This window comes from Pan troglodytes, chromosome 9 (assembly GCF_028858775.2).
Source record: "Pan troglodytes isolate AG18354 chromosome 9, NHGRI_mPanTro3-v2.0_pri, whole genome shotgun sequence".
NCBI classification, from domain to species: domain Eukaryota; kingdom Metazoa; phylum Chordata; class Mammalia; order Primates; family Hominidae; genus Pan; species Pan troglodytes.
The window spans coordinates 86724121-86751261 of record NC_072407.2 but is presented as its reverse complement, the minus strand read 5'-3'; the positions used below and the strand labels follow the sequence as shown (position 1 = coordinate 86751261).

The 27141-nt window shown below is 36.5% G+C and overlaps 1 protein-coding gene across 22 annotated transcripts in view; it reads left to right on the top strand.

The window, feature by feature from the left end:
- The window catches only part of DLG2 (discs large MAGUK scaffold protein 2), a 2168441-nt gene that overhangs the window by 898886 nt on the left and 1242414 nt on the right, over positions 1 to 27141 (top strand). For 2 of the 22 annotated variants that reach the window (XM_054661588.2, XM_009423837.5), the window contains exon 1: positions 6883 to 7076. The exons of 19 other annotated variants lie outside the window; for them this stretch is intronic. In XM_054661588.2, coding sequence (XP_054517563.1) covers positions 6975 to 7076 — 102 coding nt within the window. In that variant the 5' untranslated portion in view covers positions 6883 to 6974. Of the gene's footprint in view, positions 1 to 6426; positions 7077 to 27141 lie in introns of those variants that run through there. One more of the 22 variants, XM_054661589.2, reaches the window with a different exon arrangement.

Below are 27141 nucleotides of genomic sequence, written 5' to 3'. Positions count from 1 at the left end.
CAAGCCATGGGAAAAAGATTCCCTATTTAATAAATGGCATTGGGAAAACTGGCTAGCCATATGCAGAAAACTGACACTGGACCCGTTCTTTACACCTTATACAAAAATCAACTCAAGATGGGTCAAAGACTTAAATGTAAGACCTGGGACCGTAAAAATCCTAGAAGAAAACCTGGGCAATACCATTCAGGACATAGGCATGGACAAAGACGTCGTCTAAAACACCAAAAACAATGGCAACAAAAGCCAAAATTGACAAACAGGATCTAATTAAACTAAAGAGCTTCTGCACAGCAAAAGAAACTATCATCAGAGTGAACAGGCAACCTACAGAATGGGAGAAAATTTTTGCAATCTATCCATCTGACAAAGGGCTAATATCCAGAATCTACAAGGAACTTAAACAAATTTACAAGAAAACAACCCTATCAAAAACTGGGCAGAAGATATGAGCAGACACTTCTCAAAAGAAGACATTTATGCAGCCAACAGACATATGAAAAATGCTCATTATCACTGGTCATTAGAGAAATGCAAATCAAAACCACCATCTCATGCCAGTCAGAATGGCAATCATTAAAAAGTCAGGAAACAACAGATGCTAGAGAGGATGTGGAGAAATAGGGAGACTTTTACACTGTTGGTGGGAGTGTAAATTAGTTCAACTATTGTGGAAGACCATGTGGCAATTCCTCAAGGATCTAGAACCAGAAATACCATTTGACCCAGCAATCTCATTACTGGGTGTATACCCAAAGGATTATAAATCATTCTACTATAAAGACACATACACACGCATGTTTATTGCAGCACTATTCACAAGAGCAAAGACTTGGAACCAACCCAAATGTCCGTCAAAAATAGACCAGATAAAGAAAGTGTGGCACATATACACCATGGAATACTATGCAGCCATAAAAAGGGTGACTTTATGTCCTTTGCAGGGACATGCATGAAGCTGGAAACCACAATTCTCAGCAAACTATCACAAGAACAGAAAACCAAGCACCGCATGTTCTCACTCATAAGTGGGAGTTGAACAATGAGAACACATGGACATAGGGAGGGGAACATCACACACCAGGGCCTGCCTGGCGGTAGAGGGTATGGGAGGGATAGCATTAGGAGAAATACCTAACGTAGGAGACGGGATGATGGTTGCAGCAAACCACCATGCCACGTGTATACCTATGTAACAAAACTGCACATTCTGCACATGTACCTCAGAACTTAAAGTATAATAATAATAAATAAATTACAGTGAACACAAAGGGTTGACAATTATGGGGGAACATGATGCATATTAGAGTCCATTTATATGGGGTCTGAGAATGTATCATTGCATTTGTGTGTTCTTCAGTAAGAGGAGTATGGAAGAGCTGAGAAAGGGTCTAAGGAGAGTCACTGAGACAGTAAAACTTGTTAAGAAAGGTTAAAGATTTAGAATTGTTCAGTATAAAGAGATTATACATATTGGATGAGTCTAATAGGTTTATTCTTTTCTGTTAACTTTCATTAAAAAAAAATCAGAAAAGTGACACAAAGCCTTTATAATTTACTGAGTGGCTAATACAAACCAGATAAAGATGACAGTCATTTAGCAATATATTATCTCATTCAAGCCTTATAGCAATGCTATAGTATTATCACCATTTTATGGAACAAGAAATGGTAGCTTAGATAAGTTAACTAGATTGGTCAATCATTTGTATGGACTTTGAGTATATTTGTTCGTTCTTAATTGTATATACTTTGTTACTGTTAGGAAGAGCTTCGTTACTCTCATTTCAGAGTAACCTAGTCAACTGGTTTGTAAACTCATTGATGGCAGAAAGACATTCATATCCCTCTCTGCCTTACATGTTTCAGGAAACTCGATGATAAAAATGCAATGTTCCACTTACATGAAAACATCTCTACTAAAGATTAAATGAAATAAGTGGACTTCAATTTACAGTAGGAGAGGAGAGGGAAAGGGATTTAAAGGTTGAAATCACACAGCTAATAATGCCAAAACCTTATATGTTTGATTGTCTCCAAAGTTCATGTGTTATCTAAAGACTATGCTTTCCTTATAGGGGTCATAAGGAAGAATTCTCTCAAAGAGTTACTAAATAACAAACACTATTATAGAGAGTAGATGAAAAATTGGGATGTATTAGCTATAAGTGATAGCTGGGATAGTCTATTTGTTAAGACCTTAGATCCTCAAATCAGGTGGCTTGGCTTCAGATCTCAATTCTGTCACTCGAATAAGCCATAGTCTCTTATATTACTGTTATCAATATTCTCTCTTTCCTCCCCCTGAAAGAATTATCATTCCCCAACCTTTGTCATCAGGTTGACCACATGACATTCCTTAGCTAATAAAATGTAAGCTGGAAGATGTTTTTAATGTCTGAACAGATGTTTTAAGATCTGCTGCATATTCAGCCATTGATCATTTTTCCTTCCGCCATGAGAACATTAGATAGTGGCTACTCTTCTATCTGACAGAAGCTACTGATAGACCGTACTCTTCTGCCCATGGACAACATGGGCTAGAATGATAGCTAAGCTATGAAGGACATCTAACATGAGGAAGAAATAAACATTTGTGATTGAAAGTCATCAAAAATATTTTTGTTAGTTGGTTCATTTAGCTGATTAGTATACCAATTTTGTTACCTTGGGCATTACTTAATCTCACCCTGTCATTTGCTTTCCTTTTTTTGGTAAGATTGAGTGATTGTGATGGTTAAATATATTAATGTAGTTAAAGTACTTAGACCAGTGCTATACTGGTAAAAGTTTTTTTGCAGAAAAAAGTCCTGAATTGTAGTGTTTGTTAATTTACATAGTATAAATATTCTCTCATGACTGATTCAAAGCTACCAGCATGATGTCACTGAATGTGGAATTAGACCGAGTTACACACAACCAGCTGTCATGAGTAGGATTGGCTCTAGCACTCTGTGGAATTCAGAACAGTGTACATAGCAAGCATGATATTAGTGCCTATCAAATAGTAAGCGTTATAGAAGAGCAAATTTTCTGAAGATAGGTAACTGAACAAAATGGTTTCTCAAATTTACTTTACATTCATAAAAATGTATTTAGAAGATCACTCAGAGAACTTCAACATTGGAAGCAAACTTAGAAATAATCTAGTATACCTATTTCATCTTAATAAAAAAGGAAACTGAAGCTTAGAGAGGCTGAGTAGCTTGCTCAAAGTCACACAGAGGCAGAGAGTAGGAAACAGCACCATGGCTCCTAGTAGCCAATCTATTCTTTTCCCTCGCAACATGAACAACCCCTTTTTAAAAAATTGCTATGAAAAGGATCAGCAAAGAAAAAAGATGCATAACTAGCTAATGCCTCTTACTGTGTCCCAGTTTCTGATTAAGTATAACAATAATAAATACAAGATCAAAATTAAACCCTGGTTACATTTATTGATAATCCTGTTTTTTGTAATTATGAGTCCATTTTGAGGAAAGTTGTCATTAGGAGAAATGCTTAATAGTGTATTGTTGTGATGCATCATTTTATAAAAGTGATAATTATTAGGAGGAACTGTAAATTTTATCAATCATTGAAAGGTCTAATTAAGAGTAGTTATTTTGACTATAAAAATGAATGTGTCATCTCCTTGCATTTCCTAGTAATATCTCCTAAAAATATTGCAGTACACCCCCATGCAGTACACTCTCAAATTAGTGCTTTTCAAACCAGTAATGCAATGTGTTGGTATCTTAAGGTAACAGTAATTCATTTATTTTAATAATAGTGGTTACTGGCTGTAACTATGGAATGCATTGTCATGGAAACCACTTTCCCCCTCATCTTCCCCTCCAATTTACCCCAGAGTTATTATTTGGAGAGGAGAATTAAGGGAAAGCATTTTCTCTAATACATATAAACGGATAACAGATAAACACATACACATGCACATACAGAGAAATGAACTCTCACTGATTAAAGTTAAACATAAAAAGTCAAGGAAATGAAATATACATTTTGTTTTATATTTTGTCATTTCACTTTATCAATCTAAACTAGCACAAACTGTAAAATGGGGAATAACTTGCACATAGCAGCCTTAATGCTGCCCTAGAATAGGAGGTCAGCTTTAGCTTGGGTAATTCATCAGGGAAAGACTGTGTTAGATATTATTGGAACATCACAATATAGAGCATACAATACTTTTGGGGTGTTTGAAATCCAAATTATAGGCTAATGAATAAGGGAAATATTGTACAGCTTTTTTAGGATCTATTCTCTTGGAAAAACCAGCCGTAATTATAGATGCTCTGTAGGTGGGAGTGCTCACACAATCACACTTTTTATGCTAACATAAAGGAATAAAATGGTAAAGGATATACTTAATCTGTACATGTGACTTTAAATTTTCACAGAAGGCCTCAGACCAGAGTTTTGCTCCTAAAATGTGACCTAGTACATTTAAGAACATATAGATTAGCCCTCCTGAGTCCCTCCAGCTATTCATTAGATTGAATCAGTACTGATTCCTAATGGAGAAATCTACTAGGCAAGGACTTCTGCACTTAGTGTAAGAATCCCAGAACCTTAGGCATGGCTGCCCTCTACAGTTAGAACCAGGTGTAACTCAACTCTGAGGGTCTTTCCGTGTTGAATTTTGCTCATACTTTGTTCCATATTGAGTTTCCTTCAGATAAGTCTTATTTCATAAAGAGGACTTGCATTCCTCTCACAAGGGGGCTGATTAAAATGTAGATTTATTGACATTCTACTGGCCTATGGGATGAAAATGTAGGGTTGGGCTTCATAATCCATATTTATAATAAGCATCATAGAGAATTATGACATAATCAGGTTTATTTTCTATTAACTTGGGAGAAGGGACGAGAGTATTTTGGATATGGGTGGGGCAAAGGCATGTTATAAGGCACTGTCTTTGACTTAAAGGTTTACAAGTTGGTATGTTCTTTTGTTCTAACCAATACATTTAAACTTTCTAAGGAGGAAGCATACCATGATATTGAGGCTCTTATTAGTTTCGGATATAGGTGGTCTGACATTCTGATGGAACTGCATCAGGAGGATGTGGTTCTAACAGTTTGCCGTGGATACTTTGGACTATGTTGTTCCTGTATTTCAGGTGGGATTTCTGAATTTAGCACCAAATTGGTAAGTGTCTTGGAATTACCACATTCATGTAAATGTGACAGTCCTGGTCCTTCCCAAATAAATCTGAAGACTTTGGAACATGTTTCTGGAGAAGTGTGTTATGTCTCTCATGATGCTGTTTTCTAAACTCCCTCTACTACTTTTCTTTGAACCTAACCTTCAGGCTTATTGATTATGTGACTTGAGCAAGTGATATAACACTAAGGGGCTCAGTTTCTTCCACTAGAAAAAAATATGTCGAATAATATCTACCTCTGAAGCTAAGAAATGAAATAAGCTATGTAAGTTAAGAGCAGCTACCATGTACTGGGGCTTACCACAGGAATGTGTTGTTCAATATATCTGTCTAGTCTTCCTGACAACCCTTTAGGTTAGGGGTTAATACCATCTAGTTACAGGTAAGCAAACAGGGGTTTGGATAATGTAAAAGACTTACACAAAGCCACATCTAGCACCAGAGCCAGAATCTGTTTCCAAACTCTGATGTTTTGCTCTCTTTCTACCAACCATCTGTGAGGCATAGTGCCAGGCACCCAGGTGGCACCCAAAGAGTGCTAGTTTTACCCACTTCCTACCCCCACACCCTTCTTATCACATTTGTTTTTGTCTTCCATAAGCAATTTTGCAGCTGTGCCAGCCAGCCACATGCTGATTTTTTTTTTTTTTTTTTTTGGTCTTTCTGCAATTTTGACAGCCTCAGTTAAAAACAAAAAAACAAACAATAAAACATCCATCAGTCTTGTCATTCATACTTCTGGAACAACATAAATACTACTTCTGGGGTTTCCTGGAGCCTCAAAGACATCAAGGTGGGGAAGGGGCAGACACTTCTTTTTTGAGTTTGACAAATGTTATGTCAAATAAAGCCTTGGTTCTGAGGCCGCTTCCCTACCCAGGGAGTGAGTAGGCTCGCTGAACCAGAAGTCAACCTCGTAGGGCACCAGCGAAATCATTTTGAGCCTGTTTTCTACCCCAGATTTCTTTGCTGGCCCTCTGCCCCCGGCAAGGCATGCTGTTGTCAAAGGGCTGGGAGGAAGTTCCCTGCAGGGCTCCGCGCGGGCCTCCCCTTCCCGGGAAGTCGGCCTCGGAGGTCTTCTACCCTCGGGTGGCTGTAGCGGTGGGGGCCAAATGCAGTCTCGGGGTCACGTCAGCGCGGGGAGGTCCCGCGCTCCCACGCTGGGGACTCCTTGGTGGCACCAAGAGCGCCCAAAGGCAGGGCCAGTCTGGCAAGCACAGCGCTTCCTCCCTTTCTCAGCCCCTCCCTCCCACCCCACTTGCCCGGCCAGCGCTCCCCACAGTGACTCTGGATTGCAGCAAGCCACTGGCTTTTTACCAAATCGGGAGCTGCAGTATGTTTTCTTCTTCTTCTTCTTCTTCTTCAGAGGGAATAATTTCAGCCCCCTTCAGCTCGCATGACAATCTTGTGTGACTGGGGAGAGTAGGCGGGCACATCCTTTTACATGCTAATACTGCCCCACCTCCTTTGAACCCTCCTCTAAGTGCCTGGCTTCCTTTTATTTTTATGGTTTATTTTTATTTTATTTTATTTTTATTTTACCTCCCCCAAATTCACCGTAGGGGGAAAAATTCTTTCTTGGTTCTGTCCCTCCCCCCACACGCCTCGTTCCCCAGGGAAGGGAGACCCCGAGAGGCTCGGTACTTGCCCGCGGCGTTGCTTCCACCGGGGCTCCGGGATGGCCACGGCGGGTGCTGGGGGCAGTGATCGAAGCGGCAGCTCGGTCTAGGCTGTCGCTCCATGTGCCCGGCGAGCACAGCGTTTGGGTCCCCCAGCGAGCTGCCACTGCCGCAGCCCGGAAGGAATGTCCCCTGTTGTTAAGGACCCTGACTGTTTTACACCAATGATTTGCCACTGCAAAGTTGCTTGCACCAACAACACTTTATCGTTGATGTTTGGATGCAAGGTAGGAAGAGGTTCATGTCTTTTTAATGCATGTTGCCTCCCTCGGGGGAGAGAACAATTCCTTCTGTTGCTTGTTTATGTCTGCCTGTTGGGAGAGTGACAGAAGCTGCGACTGCTCTGCTCTTTCTGGGAGCCAGCTGGGTTTGGGGGCCAAGAGATCGCACTGATTTTCTGGCTTCCGATGTTGGGCTCATAACTCAATGGTGATGGGACCCTGGTCTCTAACATACAGAGGCTACAAGAGCAGATGCGGCTCGGAAATGGGGCACCTTGGGTGGCTCTCTGCTTGGGATCTCCTTATGCATTTAGCTAGTGACTGGGCTCCAGACTGCTGATTTGGGAGCTCCTGAACTCATCTCAGGTTACTACCACCTAGAGCCCCAACCCACTGGGCTAACTAGCAGGAGTAAGTGGGGTGGTCGATGAACTCTAGATAAAATTGAACACATTAGTTTGCAATTTGACATTTTTTAAGATAAACAGCTTATTTTTATTTTAGACAGAAAATCTGGAGCTAGGCTCAGGTTGCCCCCAGTTGCATGCTTTTCCCTTTTATACAATCCACTTGAAATCAACAAACAAATTTTATCAAGAGGTGGCGCAGTTACTCAGTGAAGTTTGTAGTAAATAACTGTCCCACCCCAGATTTTTGTAAAGGTGATTGGTGTTCCCAGAGAAATGAGGTTTGAAGGTTTTTAAAACAGGTTATCATTCACTGCTCCTTTTCTGAAATATATTAATGGTGCTTCCTTGTTGGACCTGACGACGCACTCCTTGAAAAAGATGCATAGAACTTGGTGTTTGAACAGTTTTAGCCCATTAATGGCCTGAGTGCATGTCCTGTTACTGTAAGTTACAAGTCTTCACTTCTTTTTGTTGTGAAAAGCCAGTGGATTTGTCCAGCTTATTTATATAAAACACTTCATGTGGCTACTATGGTGACTGTCTAAGGAGAGAGAGAGAGAAAGAGAGAGAGCTTTCTTCATCTGAAATAACTGAAGTTTGACTTCTCTAAGTGAATATATATCACATTATTCCTATTTTTCTGAAAGATAACACCAGAGATTGGATTGGACAGCTGGTAAGCACCTTAGGCAGTAAAGTTAATGAAACACACACACTGAACTTCATGGATAGTGCTCACAGGAGGTGTAAGCTTAACGGAAAAATTGGGAGTCAGGATTTTGAGTCTTATATTGGCTATGCCTAGAGAATCTTCTCTGGGCCTCAGATTTTCTTCTGTAAAATGAGGACTGTGGATGAGATTATCTCTGAGGCACCTGCCAGCTCTAACAATCTCTGGTTATGTCTTTCATGAAGTCATTGAATGATAATATTATTGCCAGAGATTTACATTTTTCTGCTCAATATGATAGGTTACACTGTAGGGTTGGTTTAAAAATATATTGCCCATACTAAAGAGTAGCTTGTTGTTCCTTTGGAAACCCCGAAGAGATCTTAGAATTGTTGAAGGTTTGTGTGTTCATCACTGTCAGGAAGATGTATGTGAATGAATAGCACCAATAACTAAGGAGTTAGGTTCTCTCCCATACAACCTGCCACCCCTACCTCATGCTTTTATTCACTCTCCTAACTGCATTTACAGTAGCATCCTTGCAATGGCTACTGTTTAAAATCCATTCCCATGAACTTATAAGAATTACTTAGCGGTGCTAAATGATATTTAACAAAGGTGAATTATTTGTCAAGGGAAATTAAACACAAGCTAATAATCAAATAAGATAAGCCATTGGTGTAGAGAATGTTGTTGAATATGCATTCGACCCTTCAAGTTCATCTACAAACAAGTTTCTTTTATGCTGTTAGGTTTTCCCCTAACTTTCAAACCATATTGGAGGGAATTAAAATAATTTCAAGCACACACTTTTTTTTTTAAGGCTAAGGAAATACATTAGTTTAACTTTCTTTACGTTCTCTTCCTTTTGGTATTCGGATTTAACAAATTCACTTTATGAGAGAGATTCATGTCAATAGAGTGAAACACCTATGTCATGTGTGTTTGCAGACATCGTTTTTTGAAAAATAAATTAATGTTATGTGAAAATAAAATAATGCTTTTAGAGACTCTAACCCATCTTATTTTGCAAAGTATTTGAATAAGATAATTCTCAAATCCCTTTATAATGGGATCAATTATTATATTATAACCATACTTAACAGAAGGTTAATTATAGATGGGTTGACATAAGGATTCCATCTTATAATCTTAAATATGGAAAGAGTATTGGGACTTTCTACCGTAGCCTTCCTCCTAGTGAAGTTCTTCAACATTATCTGACAGATGACAACAGAAATAATATGGAAAATTTACCTCACAGACAGGCTTAAGTTTCAAAGCTAAATTTTATACTTACTATTGATATGATTTATGTAAGTCTCAGTTTCTTCATATGTAAAGTGGCCACAGCAATAACTACTGCAGTATATATTACTATGTCATTGTGAGAAATAACAGTTAAATGAGATGCATGCAGTACTTACTATGTATAAATTCATCAAATGATTGTTGCTTATATGGCCTTAATTATTTTCATAGCTTCATTGAGGTGGGCTTATTACTTATAGGAGAAACTGCTCCCACTGTTATTAAGATAGTTCTCTTGATAAATTCTTCATCTTTATTAAGAAATCAATCATTACTTTTCCCAAAGTTATTTTTCTTTGCTCTATGCTGTTTATGTAAAATATAGGAACCATTTATATATTGATATGACATTCATAAAATGAAGTACATTTATGAAAATTAATTAACAAATTATACTATTATTCCATTTGATCAGCAAATATTTATTGACCACACTAGAAATTCTACACACTGGAGGCATAGCAATAAACTGCTCTTGTTCCCTTTGGTCTCAAAGTTAAGTGATATGGCAGATGATTACATTTCTTACAATATTGATTTAAGAAAAAAATATAAAATAAGGATTTTCATTGAATCTTTTAGTAACTAAAATGGGATTTAAATAATTTTTGAAAAAATCATGGAGACACAGATTTCAATAAGGATACTTCAGAAACCTGCAGTCATTTCAAGATTACCTACTAAGTGTGAAAATAAGATTATTAGGATGAATATTTATTTCCTTTCCTGAAAGTTATTTACATGGCAAAGTCTAAAACCATTTTCATGGGTAGGCCAGACTGTCAGTTTCAAAAACACTAAAACTGTTTGCTCTAATTATCTCAGAATGGCTTCAAGGATGCTGAGTAATTTGAGCTTTCAAGCTAGACACTCAAAAGTTATCTTCTTTTGTCACTTAGCCATCTCCAGGGTCCCTCTTGTTGCATCCTGACAGCTATTCAATTTAGTTAACTGACTATACGACTTATGACTGTAAACATGGAGTGTCTTTCCATGCTAGGCATTATGATGGGCATTAGAGATACAAACGTAAGTACATCACCATTTCTTCCAGAAATTAATCCCAAGCCTATTGAGGAAGTAATTCCACTTCCTTTATTAAAATACAGATCACCTACAGTCCCATCTAACCTTAAGTTCTCATGAGAGAAACCAAAATAACCTTCTTCCAAAAAAAAAGATTTTCTATTATATCAGTTCCCCCCTACTTTTTTTTTTTTTTTTGCCCCTGTCCATATGCCACCATCACACCTACAAGGCTATTTATGGGAATGGGCTTGCCATGGGGAAGGAGGTCTTCTAAAAGGTTTTTTTCTTTGTCATAGTAGTTTTTATGTCATTATCAGAAAATAGACATCAACTTTACCTTCACTTAACTGTTTTCTCCATCCACAAAGATCAAAGTATTGAATTTAATTTCAAGGGCCAGCCTATATAGTATTTCTCTTTCCTTTATCTTGTCTATAGCTGCATTGCAAAGGTCCACAGTCCATGTGTGTGTGTCTCCCTTCTTTTATTCCCCAATATTTCTAAGATAAAAATACATACAAATATAAAAGAATATTTGTTATTTGTCCTAATATTCTAAAAATACTTTATAAATTACAGTATTCTCTACATTATTCCTTTGCTTTACTATTTTAATTAAAAGGAAGATGTAATTGAAATATGGCTTATGTTAAAAAAAATGCACAAGGGACCTGGATAGACACTTCTTCAAAGGAGACATTAAAATGGCCAGTGGGTACATGGAGAGGTGCTCAACATCGTTAAGTATCAGGAAAATGAGAATCAAAACCACAGTGAGATATCATCTCATACTATTAAAATGGCTGTTATCAAGAAGACAAGAGGTAACCAGTGTTGTCAAGGGTATAGAGAAAAGGGAACCTATGTACACTGTTGGTGAGAATGTAAATTAGTGTGATAATTATGGAAAACAGTGTGAAGGTTTCTAAATGTATTACAAATAGAACTACCATATAACCTAGCAATCCCCTTTTAGATATATAACCAAAGGAAATGAAATTAGCATCTCACAGAGATATCTGCATTCTCATGTTCACTGCAACACTATTTTAAATAATTCACAATAGCCAAGATATGGAAACAACCTAAGTGTTCATTGACAGATAAATGGATGAAGAAATTGTGGCATGTATCTATTTTATAGAGATACATTTATATCTATTCTATAAATTAGAATATTATCCAACCTTTGAAAAGAAGGATAACCTTACATTTGCAATAACATGGATACACCTGGAGGACATTAAACTAAATGAAATAAACTGAAGATAGGAAAATGCTGCTGACCTCGCTTATATGTGGAATGTAAAAAAAAAGTAGAACACATACAAACTCAGTAGAATGGTGGTTATGGGAGATTGGGAGGAAATTTGAAGATGTGGGTTGCAGGAAACAAAGTTGTGGTTATGTGGAATGAATAAACCTAGAGATCTCAGGTACAGTGTTTGGACTATAGTTAATATTGAATTGTATACCAGAAATTTGCTAAGAGAGTAGATTTTAGGTATTCTTACATACACACACACATACACACACACAGAGTGTAACACAGATAATGGATATGTTAATTAGTTTGGCTGTAGTAACCACTTCACTATATCAAAACATTATGTTGTATATTTTGAATATTTACAATTTTAAAAGAAACATGGCTAAAACTTGAGCACCTCTTTCTTTCTCATAATAGCAATTTGTTAATATAACAGCTCAACTGAACCACTGTGAAGCCCGTAGGACACATCAGGTATATTCAGTATTGTTTTTATATATTAAGATAGGAGAAAGTTTTTGAAAATGTTATAGAGTCCTGAAATTTTATTTTTTTCTGGTGAGTATTTGGACCTTTTGTAACTGCCCTAACCCTCAAAGGAAAGGAGTCATCTTCTAGAAAGCAACCTACCTTTCTTCTACAGGGTGACTCTCACAAAAGAGAGAATAGGGAGAGTAAGGGGAAGGTTAAAATGGAAGAAAATGGAAAAATAAAAAAGGGAGGGAATCAGAAGAAGAAAGGGATGAGTTCAAGGACTAGAAAAGCAAAAGGAAGGGGTAAAATAATTTGGTTTTATTAAACATATATACAGTATCTTAGATGTTTTACCAGTGTTATTTCTTCCAATCTCCGTAGTTACCAGGCAAACAGAAGAAGGAGCAGGGAAGGAAAGAAAATAGAACAGAATGATAGGAAGGGAAAGATGGGAAGGGAAAGTCTTGGGTGGGGCGGGGAGGCAGAGAGAGAGAGAGAGAGAGAGAGAGAAAGGGAAAATGGATTGTGGGCTCCCAGCCTCCAGAGGGTGCTCTAACACTCACCCAATATCAGAGGGCCTGTCAGCACCTCCTTGGTGAACAGTTCCCTGGAACCTTCTGCCTTTCTCCACCTCTCCCAGACCCCTTTTTCCTGCCTAGACAGTCTCTGTGGCAGAGAAGTAGTTTTGTTTGCCCATTTGTTTATTTAAATGTGGCCAACTTTGTTGTAAAACATTAGTGGTAGCAGAGGAGCCATCAATTCATATATCATTATGCATATTTTTTGTCACTAGCAGGGTAGTTTCCCTTTACCTATTTTGAATATTGCCAAAGGTTGACAATTTTGGTATATGGTTTTTTTTTATTTTATAGTAACATGTGTTCATTGAAATATATTAGAAAAAAACAGAAATTCAAAAAACAAACTTTAGAAAATACTTTTTGTTTCAGAGGACTAGATGTAAAAACTTAATATTTTAGTGTGTATTTTCCTAGTTTCCCAGTACTATTTTGGTTTCCTTGGTTTATACATGACTTATTTTAAAAGTGTAGTTGTAATCATGTTGAGTCTGCATTTGAATAATTTAAATTTATATTAGGCTTTGTGAATGTATTTTAATTGCTGTATAACAGTTAACCATCCTTTTGATATTTTGGCTTTTTTCCCCTTAAATTTTCTACTATTAAAAATAAAATCAACATCTTGGGGAATAAGTCTGTTTTGGATTTAAAATTATTTCCTTTGGATAGGATAGAATAAGTAAAATTACTAAGTCAGATTTTAAAAAATAATTTAAGATGCTTGATGATGGGTATTTCTGCATTTATTTTAATCATAGTTATATAAATTTGTATTGCTGCAAGCTACTTTATATGTCATCACATTCTTCATCTTTACTTTATGGATTTGTAAATAAGAGGTAGTCTAGTTTTTCTCCTGTGAATCGGGTTAAAACTCTGTTAGACTTTGAGTTAATAGGAGTCTCATGACTATATTGCTTTGTATCACCTCAAAAATACCTAATATGCAAAAAATCCAAGTGTTCAAAATTGGTACATTAAGGAGACAGCTATTTACGTTGCCAAGACTTCAGTTTCTCTCTCAATACATACACACACTGACCTGCTACCAGTTGTCAGACAGTGTTTTCAGAAATGTCAACTCACTTAATCTTTACAGTGCCCCTTCGAGATGGGTATAGTAGTTACCCTAGTTACCCCAGTGTTACAGGTAGAGAAATTGGGGTGCAGGTGGTTTAAGTAATTTGCCCAAAGACATATCACTCTTAAATAGCAGAGCCAAAATTTGAACCTAAGCAGGTTAGATTTGGAATATACACTCATTTCCAATATAATTTTTGTACTCTTTCAAATAGCAGGATTCTATGCTTAAGTGCCTTTAAGCTATGAGTCAATTTGCAAAAATGTCATTTACGCACACCTGAATTTGAATGTAAGGTACACTGATGAGAGGAGTCAGTTTTATTGTACAAGAATTTCTTTTGAGAGGAGTTTGATCCAAACATCATTTCTCATAGTATTCACACTATCATTTTCTGCATGAGGTTATTAAATCACTTGGACAGAAGATGACTTACTCAAGGTCACACAGCAAGTTACACAGCCAAGGCTACAACTAGGTCTTCTAGTTTCGAGCTCAATGTTATTCTTTCTACGTCATGACCTCTAACTCTGAACTAGAAGTTTTGGAAATCAAGGTGAGAAAAGAGAAACTGACAAGTTTTATCTGCAAGAAGTTGGAAAAATAACACCCTCCTTTCAGGACTGTTGTAAAAATTAAGTGATAGATCACATATCAAAACATTTAGCACAATGCCTGGTATGTGGTAACTATAAAATACGTGGATTTTTTTTCTATTTTATTAAACCACTTTACATATTGCTGAGAAGATGTAGATTGCAGATAGAGTCAACTGGATAGTATTAAATCAAACACTTTGAAATTCACCTATCAGTAAATTGGAGGTATTTTAACCTACCAACACATTGTTGAAGTCTTCTAATGCTACAAAAAGAAGAATCTAGAAGTTTATATAATTCATACCAAAAACAAAAATCCTAGATTATACCTGACCCAGAAAGAGAAAATGAAAAATGAGCTAAGGAGTTAAAACAGGTGCTGAATGTCCCAAACAAGCAGGCTGCATTGACCTTTTGTCCCCCTTGACAATATATACTTGCCACTTCAAGGTCTTTTACAGTTTTTATTTTTAATTGTAGAAAATTTGAGAGAAAAACATTGAATATAAAAAAATAAGGAGGGTTAACTTTTATGCCACCAATAAAGTATGTTCACAGAAAGGGAATATTGAATTGTAGAATTCAGAATACTGAAAGAGCTCAGACTTTAAGAAGCCTTTTGCCTTGTACTCACTTATGGATATCTAGGGAAAGTTTTAAATAAAGTACATATGGTGAAATCATTCCCAGTATCTTTTGAATTAAATTACCCCTGGACTCTTATGGCACGTAATACTTAATAATTGTATCCTAATTGTAATATTCAATTGTAAATTCTGTTTGCTTATCCATTTGCCCGTGTAAACTGTAGGGATTTTAGGGGCAGGAGCCATATTATATTCATTTAGTATAATGCCTGGAAGATCCAGTAAATATAACTATGCCTATTGCACAGAAGGCAGTTAATAAATATTTGTTGATTGAGTGAGTGATTCAATTGCTCATAATGTTTACTGAATGTAGAAGTGAAAAAATAAATGGTGCCTGTTTTGTTATTTATTTGTCAACTTTTCTTTAAAATTTGTCTTTGATAAGTTAACCTCTTGTGTTATCAAACTTCCCAGAGATTATGTTCCCTGAAATAAAGACTAGGCATTACTTAATGTGGTACCTTGATGTGGTGGTTAACTTTATGTGTCACCTTGACTGGCCAGACATTTGGTTAAATATCATTCTGGGTATATCTGAGAGATTGTTTCTGGATGAGATTAAATTGGTAGACCCAATAAAGCAGATTGTCCTCCCTAATGTGGGTGAGCCTCACCCAACCAGTTGAAGACCTGAATAGAACAAAAAGCCTGAGTAAGAGGGAGCTCCTCCTGCCTGCCTGCTTTTAGCTGATGCATTGACATTTACTGGCCTTTGGACTTGAAGTGAAGCATTGGCTCTTTTTGGGTTTTGAGCCTGCTGGCTTTTGTGCTGGAACTTATATCATCAGCTTTCTCAGTTCTCAGGCCTTTAGACTAGAATTGGAACTGCATGTTGGCTCTCTGGGGTCTCCAGCTTGCTGACTGCTGACCTTGGGACAAAACCTCCATGATAATGGGAACCAATTCATATGTGTGTGGGGGGTGGGGGAGGGGGTGGGGGAGGATAGCTAGATCGATCTCTCTCTCTCTCTCTCTCTCTCTCTCTCTTACTGGTTCTGTTTCTTTGGAGAACCCTGAATAATGCAGCTAGTATCTGGGGTGAGATGCCTGGCTCTGTCATCACTAATTGGCCATTCTTGTCTAGTAAGGTACAGAGAAGCTAATAAATCATAAATGCAATCAGATCTCCATGCCATGGTGATCTTATTGAAATTAAAATAGTTTCCTCATAAGGTTATGGATTTACTTTATTGTAAGTCACAGATTATACTTCCAGAGACACCACAGTAGAAAACATTTAAATAGTAGAAAACATTTAAAACTACTTTAATGATTTTTTCAGCTATATATATATATATATATATATATATATATGAATGTACTTGTCAGACTTATGAACACATTATATATTTCAGTGATTATAAAGAACACAGTAATATTTTTTCCATATAAACTTAAATGATGGTGTCAGGTAGAATAACAATAGCATCCTGAATGATGGCTTCTGGAAATCTTATAAATAAGGTAATATTTTTGAAACTTCCATTTGTATGTGTGTATGTGTGTGTGTGTGTAATTCCTAACATAAAATACATAATTTTGATGGGGTTTCATGTATTATCTTTATTGAAGTTTTTTTCCAAATTCCTAAAGTAGTTTAAATTATTTAGTTTGATGAATGAGCACACTAAAAACAGTCATTATCTCTAAAATGCTGGTCCAGTGCACTGTAACAGCCTTAATATCTACATTATGGATTAAACCAGGCAGGGATTAATGATATCACTGCATCATATGGCAAATAATGATACTATCATATTATCAAATAATAATGATATTACTTTTATAAGTTCTCAAATAAGATGGCAGCTACTCACATGTCAGTTGGCTTATTATCTAAGGGTAGGAGACTTCGATTTTTCTCTTGGAGCCATGTCTCAAGTATCCTCATTATGGTTTGGTGAAAATCTCCATTTGGAGAAATGTAGGTACACTTGTCCATTAATCAATTTCTAGTTCTCTCTTGAGCATATATATTATGTTTAACATTATAGTGGGCACCTCAGGTTAATGCTCAAATATGGTAAAATAGTTCCTGCCTTGGGGACCTTTCAGTTTCGCTGGTGAGCTAGTACTGAGAAATGTACATGGGAAAAACAACTCACAAAGCAGATTGGACTAACCCTTTTTGGGTGATCACCACCCACAGTGTTTTATTCTAAGGACTTGACATGAATTAATCTATATGCTATTCAAAATTAATCTATACGCTATTCATTTAGGAAGTTATTACTTGCTATGTGACACTCTCTCTTCATAAGTACAACTAATATCAGATGAGGGCCCATACAGTAGTTTAAAAGTAGTCTCATACTTCAGTAAGTTGAAGGCCCTGCTCCAGATAATGAGAAGACAAGAGAACCAATGATGTCTTTAGGTATAGAGAAGGATTTTAGGAGTTAGTCAGAGTAAATCTCAGTTTTTTAAAGCCTTGTACTGTGTCAGAAAGGAAAAATAATTTGATTTTCTATTCAAGTCTACAATTGATCTCTATGGTCCAACACTTCTTGAGAAGTGTTGAAAGTAGTAGTGGGGCATTGAAGGTGTGCCTTCCCCTTGGATAGAAGTGGGAAGGGAGAAAGGGAGGAAGAGGGGGAGAGAATGTGAGATTATATATCCTATTCTACCCTCTGTACCAAGCAAAGATACTCTGTGTATGCTCTTGGGCAGGCAAACATAGATGTAAGAAGCAAGTCCTGAGGGTAGAGTTTGGCACTGCAAAGTATTGTGACTGAACCATTAGCTCTGTGGGAAGCTTCTTGGGGAAGCTCTTTCACTTCTCTGAGCTCTAGTTTCTTCATCTATATGACATAGATAAGATATATTTAATGTGTTTGTTATACCAACCAAACAAGAAAGCAACGAATACAATGTCTCACATGTAGTAATCATTAAATAAATATTAGTTTTCTTTCTCTTACTCTCTCAGATGTAGTCCTTTCTCTTTTCACTTTTATTTGCATTAACATAGTATGAAATAACCTAGAAAGAAGCTTTTTCGTGTTCATACCCGAGACTCAGGAGTGAGAAAGAAAAGAGTTGACTGTGTCAACCAGACCATATATTAACTATATTCAATCTTCCTTCACTGAGTATTCACCAAGTGCCAACACTTTGCTAGATAAGGTTTCATTTATCATCTCTAGCATATTATTAATATATCCTATTTTCTCCTATTTGAAGTAGTTGGCATAACCTTTCCCATCCCCATTATCTCACTTCAGAGTCTGCTAGACAATGCTCCCTTCCCTCACAGCAGCTTCCATGTGAGCACAGATTCAGTAATGTGTGTGTTATTATAGCTTTTGTTACCAGATGTATTGGTGCCTGATGGTATTCACCTAGACAACTTTTTTCCTAACATCTACTGCCTGAGAAAATTTTGTTTTAAATATTAGTAAACTTTATTTTCTTTATTTAAAAGGCCAGATGACCATCCAAAAGAAATGCTCCTTGGGATTCTGCAGGCCTGCCTAATTCCTAAATACACCTTTTTTGAATTTTGTAAAATGAGACATTTTCTCTCTGTACTTGTGCATTGCCCTTTGCTGTAGCTATTTCCCCAACAAATTGCTATGGTTGGTCTCTCAAGCCAGAGGAAAGAAAAGGGTTTTATAATAAAAATGCTGACAGGTTCCTAGCTACAGCAGTATGAGTGGGGATGCTATGATCTCATTTATTGTAGAAACCGGATGTCTGTTTTGGCTGAAGGGAGAGCAAGCATCTTCCAGAGCTCTGGGGTTTAAAATTTTTATCTTGAAAAGTTTGCAAAGAAAAAAAAATGTGGCTGTAGATAAATAGGAAACCCAGAATATGCAAACTGCACCTTTGTTCTTCCACTAGAAGTACTAAACTGAATTTCAAAAACGATCTTAGAGAAAGTGGTCATAAGGTTTAAGAGACTAAAAATGGGGATTGTGCATTTGCTTGCTGTGTACAGAACTTATCTCTTTGTAATGATTTTATCTGGCAATTTAGAAAGTATTCTCAATCTTGATCTCACTCATATTTTAAAATAATGTTTACTGTTATTATATAGAAAGCCTTCGTAAACTAGTTATCTTTTATCCCTTAATACAACATCTCTATGAGGTAGATATTTTTATAGATGAGAACACTAAGGCACATTAAGATGAAAATTCTCTTTACTAGTAAGGTTCAAACATCAGGCTGAAGACCATTTCTCCATAATATTTTTCAGATGATCAAAGAACTATTTGGGGGCTAGACTAGATGGCCCCAAATTAAAGTTCCTTTCATGTTTATACATAAATTTGGCTATACCTTGCCCAAAGTGACCAAGCCCAAAGTCGTGGCACTTGGGTTTAAGCCCAGGTTTCTGACTCTGAGCCCAGGGAAAGTCTCTATTTTTCTTGTTTGTCCCTCTTTGAGCATTTTCCGGGGACTGACCATGCTTCCAAAGCACTAAACCTATGTATTTCTGGGATGCTACCAAGAGCAAAGGGAGAAGCTGGTGCTTGCCCCACAGTTTTCATTTATATATTTGTATGATCAAAATGAGTGCATGTTACCTAGTCGAATCTTGAAAGCCAGAGTATACATAGTACAGAGGGCTCAGCTAATGCATACTCTCAGGTAAAATTCCATCTGTGCAATGAAGGCTGACAAATGTTTCAGATCATAAGGGCAGAAGTAGAGCTGAAGGACTTCAGATATTGGTCTCTTCTTTCCTCTGGCTTCTGACCTCTTTCAGCCAGCTCCTAGCTTGGGAATACAACCTATTGTACTCTTATAATGGATAAGAGTATGTAGTTAGGCCAGTTGAAGTCACTGCTGGCTTTCTGTTTTATTCTTTTCCATTCCACTTCAGAAGTCCAGGACCTGGATATTACCTTGATACTTCCAGTTAAATCAGTTTCACATACACCTCCATGTCAGTTATTTACACTTTTAGTGTCAAGCCAGGAAACTCAGCAAGAATTTGCATGTGCCCAAAACCGTGCTACTTCTCCTACAGAGGAGATTTGTAGAATCAAATATATCTGAATGAAAAAAATAAAAATCTTTATCTCTCTGTAAAGATAGCTTAGGTGGTAGATGTTCTGGGTTCTGGGGAGGCAGATAAAAATCACTTATAGATTTGATCTCAGATTAATCAGCACTCTACTAGTATTCAGACTGTAGGTGTTTGCTTGGGGAGCTATATTTGCTAGGTCTGGCCAATTTTTGGATGTTGCCAGACCCTCATTCATGTTTTTTCTTCCATTCTTTGGACTCAGGAAGATAACTTTCAGATTTTTCTGACCAGAAAGGATAATCTGAAATGTTTTGTTTTGCAGTGTCACAGCTAGGTGTTCTGCAATTTTGAATAAGCATTTGGCATTGGTGTACAAGTCTCCCTTAAATATAACTTTAGAGAAGAGGTCTATCTGGAAAACTCTAGACTTCCTTTACAGTTGTTAGGTTAACTTTTTGTATTTACGTTTAATTGACAGTGTTTACTTAGTTTCTCTCTGAAGCAGTTTTGGAAAACTGTATAGCAACTTCAGCGCCAATGTAATGAAATTTGTAGCAAAGTAAGAGATAATTAATAGACTTAACTAGATTTATAGAAGTCCCTCCCTCCCTCCCTTCCTTCCTTTCTTCCTTTCTTCCTTTCTTCTTTCCTCCTGTCTCTGTTTTCTTGTTTATTTACTTGTTTTACTAGTTACAAGTCAAGATTACTTTCTTGCTTTCTGTCTGGAGAAGCAGATTTTCCAAAGTAAGTTTCATCAGTACCAGCGTATTAATGTTCAGGACCTGATGTATTTCATAGATGATGGTTTTGAAGATCCTTATTACCTATCACAGACTCAGTTCCATTTAATCTAATTCTATGTTGAATTGTGTTCAATAAAGATGTTTCAATGTATCACTCAGAAAATATTAATGAGATCATTTATACAGTATGTCTAAAGTTGCTTAGTTTCAACTGAATAATCCTGACTTATTGAACAGTTTGAAATCTTTCCTTGTATATAATCTGGCTTTTCAGAGCCCCCAAAGCACTCTCTGTATAGTTGCTTTTGGCTCTGAATTGTGTTAGCACCTTGTGCTATTATTTAATCATTGCATATAAATATTCTACTTATTGCCAACAAGAACATTCGTTTGTTTAGCAAATACAGTATTGATCTTTTTCTAAACTTGCCTAGTGCCTTACAATGGTATGGACGCTATCCAAGGAGGGAAGCCATCAAGGAAATATTAATAGTATTCCTTCAGGACTCAATTTGTATCATCTCTTCATGGAAGACATCCCTGGACTTTGTATCATCTGTGCTCACATGGAGTCATGGACTTCTTTCCTTCACATTGAACTCAACTGTCACAAGGCTGTAAATATCATGTGGTGTCAGAGTCTGGGACTTAACATCCAGAACACCTAGCTACTGCTATAGTGCTTAAAACATAAGTTCAATTTATTATGTTTGTTGAATGAATGGTTGATATAATCCATTGTTTAATTATTTAGGCAATTGAGACCTAGTGTTCATTTCAAAGAAGGACCTGTTGAATAATGACACCCATCATACTTCATTTTTAAGATATTTTTATCTGCATATAATTTCTACTGAACTCCACTTCATGACAGCAGAGGGAAAATGAGGTATTTGATAAATATATATTGAATGAACAAATAAATGAATCCCTTGGTCACCAAGACTGAGACCTAGAAGTTGGTTGATAAGTACTTGGTGAGGAATGAATGGATGCATGAATGTCTGTAAACATAATTCCCATAGTAACCTATATTTTGTGAGTTAGTTTAAATCCATCTTAAAATAATCGATAGTTTCATACCAGCTGGAAAGGATTTGTTTTGCTTTTATTGCTTATAAAATAAGCAGCTTTTGTCTCTCTGACTTAGAATCCATGTATGGTCCAGTGTCTTCAATAGAACTGAATGATTTGCAATAGAACTGGTAAGAAGGGTTGGTCCTGTACTTTGTAGGATGAGGCCTGGTTCCAGTGCTGCCACAGGAACCTGTCAGCCATGTTGCTCTGGTCTTCTGGCTTTGTTAGACATGTAGGCATGAGATAGTCCAGGGGAAGGAAATCTCTGGAAAATTCCCCTATGTGTAGGGGGCTTCTCAGCACCATTGTCTTCTCCATCCCAACTACGTTAGAATTCCCAGTCCCTGTGTAAGTCTTTCTGAAGTAAGTCATTTATTTTCCATGTGTTAGTTAAACTACTTTGAATGCTTCATTCCCTTTAAGAAATCATTCTGGCCAACTAGGCAGAACTGCTAAAGACTGTTGCTAAGAGCAACCAGCTAAAAAGTTTGTTCTTAAATTAACTAGCAAGCCACCTCAAATCCTTTTCTAGAAATGAGTGTGTGCACATGTGTGCATGCTCATGTGCCTACTTAAATTTAAAATATATATATAATATATATGTGTATATACATAATGTATATATATGTGTATATACATAATGTATATATATGTGTATATATACATAATGTGTATATATATGTGTGTGTGTGTATATATATATATGAATTAACTAGTTACTACCTGTAGATTCAACTTTAATCAGGGTTTCTGTCTAGAAGAACCAATCAAGAAGTGGGAAATGTCAGTGCTTTGTGAAAGTAACAAAATTAATGAATTAATTACTTAGGAAAAGCTCTGGTCAATAATGGTTAAGCCATTTGAATAGTAAAATTATTCATATTTTCATATTTTTAAAACATTATATTGGTGTGAATTTGAGGCTACATGTAGAAAATCTAGGTTGTATACTCCATGAGGGCCAGGGCTATCTCTTATTTATGTATCTCTTTGCCTCTAATTTTCAGTATGATACCTCACACATAGTAGGTGCTTATTAATATTTGTTGTATACATGAAGGAATGACTGTCTAGATGGTAGTCCCATTATATTAATGAGAAATTAGGGGCCCAGAGTAATAAATAACGTCCCATAGTTTTATAGAGCTAAATGGGCTAAGCTGGTCTTCAAACTCAAGTCTGCCAAACTCTGAAAACTATACTCTGAAGTGAAATGTTGTTTCTTCTTTTAAATACTTTACAGAAGAACAAAACTTTGCAGAACTCAGATTTACACTCCTTATAATTTAAGAATCAGCATCTGTGAACATAGAGTGTCATAGAGGTAGGGATGTGAGTTTGCAAATTCAACAGATCTGGATTAAAAACTCCTACCATTTATTAGCAGTAGGGATGTGGGAAAGATACTTAAACTTCCTGAAGACTTGTCTTCAAGTGCAAAATGAAAAGATTAGTGGCATATTAAAACACATATTGTAAGAATTAAATGAGATTATAAATTAAATATACAGGCAGTTAATATGATATATGCTAAGAAGTACTGGCTGCTGTTATTACTGTTATTTAAAACAGAGGAAAAAACAATATAATAATGTGCTATTCTGGGGAATGTATTACCCTAAAATACATATATAAATACACACACACACACACACATATATGCATATATATATATCTTCACTACATAGTTTTAGCATTATTTTCTAAGCTAAGAAGACACTAAAAATATTATCCAGGAGCTCTTATGGACATTTCTAGTCTAAAAAATGTATTTTTATTCTCTTATTTAACACTTTCACTGAGAATATCTTCAAAATTGAAGATTTGGCTAGTTTGCTTATGTTCATTGTTATCAAATTTACCTACCAAAATTTGTTTTTTCTCTTAACTCAAGCTCTTGAGACCCAAGTAACTAATCGTATGTTAATGTTTTGAGAAAACTGTAGTTTAGTGTGGGGCATTTTGTGGACTTGAGCTTTATTTGTTTATCTCATAGAGGGAGTATTTGTGGTGGGCAACTGTGTGATCCTTGCAAATATGAATGGTAAATATTTGTTTTCTTCATTTGTTGAATCACTTTTTTTCAGCACCCACTGCTTATCTTGGTAGAAATCATCATCTTCATTATCCTATGGCTTTGTTCAAATCTAATCTGAGGAAAGAAAAGTTGGTCATTTAGAGCAAGTCAGGGTCTCAGGGTTTTCTTCAGAGAAATTTAGTAAACCCTACTACAGTAGACACAATGGAAACCATGATTCATTTGTATGGTAGAACCTAACAGTCTTTCTTGTAAAGACAGCACATTCATTTTTTTGAAAGAAGGGTGACTCAATTAATCTAAGCATAGGAACACTTCATTCATCTTGCATAATGAGAGTGTGGATTCTGCTTAAGCACATTTTTCTCTAATAAGGTAAGCCCCTTTTAAGTGTGTAAAACATTTTTTATTTTTAAGAATTTTTGGTGAAACTTTTTACAAGTATAAACTCCCTGTTTTGATAATACTATAAGGACAAAGTGATATCAGGCATGAAATCTCTGTAGGAAAAAGTTGATTCTCTCAATATGTAATTATTAGTTCATTTACTTTTTTATCTCGATAAGTAATTATTAATTCATTGGCTTTTTAACAAGTATTTATAGATCTTTTCATATGCCAGACACTGTGTGAGGTTCTGAGAAGGCAATGATGAAGAAAATAGATGTAGTCCCTCCTTCATGGAGTTTATAGTATAGTGGAAGAGACAGAAGACTTAAATAGATATACAATAACAGCTAGAAAGAAGGGAAAGACATGATAGGAGATCGTATATATAAGGCCTGATTTAAACTGTGAGGTCAATAAAGGTTTCAATGCAGAAGTAATACTTGGAAAGGATGAGTTAGAATTAGAAAGGTCACAAAGAATGCCTAAAGGTGTTAAGAGTGAGAAGTGCTTTGAGACAGAGCAAAAGGAAATATTTGAGAGGATAATCAAGGCTTAGTGACTAATTAATGTGTAAGGAAGGGGAAAACAAAAGAATCAAAAGACCTTTTACATTTTAAGTCCAGAGGTCTGAAAGAATGATGTTCTCTCAACAGAACTAGGGAAATTAGAAGTAAGTGAAGAATTTGATTTTAAGTCCATTTGCACAGTAAGTTTGGGGTGATAGTGAACCATTCACATGGTTGATGAACCTGCCCAGTTGAAACACAGCACTAAGTACATTAGAGTAAAGCTGTAGCTACAGATTTGAGAGTCAACCACTGTTACTGCTGTCAGAATGCAGAACATGTAGCAAGAACCACAAGGTCAAAAATCCCAACTTTGAGAGGTGCAGGGTAAAAGAAGTATAGCACAGAAGACCAAGAGGTTTAGTACCACAGGAATAAAGCAAGGCAAGTATCCCAAGGATCAGGGAGCTGATGTTATTGATGATTTATTTATTTGCTCATTTAGCAAATATATGTATTCAATACTATTTTCAGGTTTGTGCTAGGCCTGTGGAAATGAACAAAGTTCATTGAAATGAACAAAGCAGATATATGGCCCAGCAGAGGAGAGTAATTGTTGAGAAAAACATGGGATTTGGTAATTCCATTAGAGTTCATAGGATGAAAACAAAATTGTGGATGACGATTTCGACAGAAAGGGGGAAACATAGAGACCACAGCTGAGTATGACTTGAGAAAACCTTTAGAGAAATAAAGAAGAAAAATAAGGTGTGATCTGGATACATCTACAAAGACAAATGAAGGCACTGTTTGGGGCTTTAAGTAGAGCCACAGAAAGAAGACAATGAGGACACTGCAAGTTGGGCATGAAGGAAGCTGCCAAATATTAGGAATTATAAAACTTGGATTTCAGAATCAGTTCTGCTATGAGTACATCTTTTCTATTTTCAGGGACTCAGTTTACTTTTCAGTAAAAAGAAAAATAAAATGTGCCTGGGTTGGGGGAGCTCAAACACTTCCAAATTCCCTTTCAATTGTAACATTTTGGAAGTCTGAGAGAGTAGGGTATTGGCTTAAGGACACATGTCCCACAAGAAGTATCCAGGGTGAGAATGGGAGTATAGGACCTATCATGCATTCAATATCTATTCTGAGCTAGGGGCTATGCTACATGCATTTTCCCTCAAAATAATTCCTAGAAGTAAAGGATAACTTGAACGAAGAAAGGCAGAAGTACCTACACTATCATGTCATAGTTCTCATGTTAAAGAATGGAAGTGTGACATTATAGAGATTAAGTGACTTATCCAGTCACCTGCCAATGCATAGAAGGGCTGAGATTCAAATTCAGGTAGACATGAAACAGAAGAAATAGTCTTCTCTCTTGCTGGAATTGTGCAACTTTAAGATAACAGAAAAAAAAATGTATTGGAAGTAAGAGAAATGGCTTGGGAACAGGTGCCTGTGAACAGGAGAAAAAGTCTAAGTCAACTGTGATTGGGAGTGGATCCAAGAGGAAGACAGGATGGTCTCATTGGAGTGGCTATTCCTAGACCTACAGTGTTCACCCAGCCGTGTGACTGGTCTTGTCTATGGCTTTCTGTTCTACATCCTGAAAGCCAGAATGGAAAGCAGAGACTGGAGACAATCCAGGATCAAGGACCGGTACATATGTCTTGGTGGAAGTTTAAGTGCTAGACTGGGGAATGATGGCAGGATGTCCCTCAGTGGCTCACTGCAAGTTCAAGGTTGGGCAAGAAGTCAGGGTAGCCAGAAACCAACTGATAGTGAGGATGTCTTTGCTTTTCCATGTTCAAGTTACGTTGTGTGTCCTCTATAATAATTAACAGTGCAAACAAATGGAGGAGGATGTTAAAATAAGACAGACCAAGCTTGAAATCCAGACAACACTCCTACTCACTGAGTGATACTGAGCAAGCCGTCAAACCTCTCTCTGTTTTCTCCTCTGGAATGTAGGGCTATTGAGGCCAATCTTCCAAATATGTGAGATGAAGGAATAATGTGACTTTTTAAATGTAATGTTACCATACAATGCCATTCTTGATGTTATGTTTGAATAAGATCTGATTTTATAGAAATTTTTATTTCCTTGATATTTTGGTTAGCTATACTTGATCAGTTATTTTCTCACAGAATAATTTTATTCTGCAACTTCAACATCTTGTAGAAAGCGTTCTCAAAATGTCTCAATACACATCAATTTTTACATGCCCATGAAACTGAAGACTGCTTTTGTTGCTTGC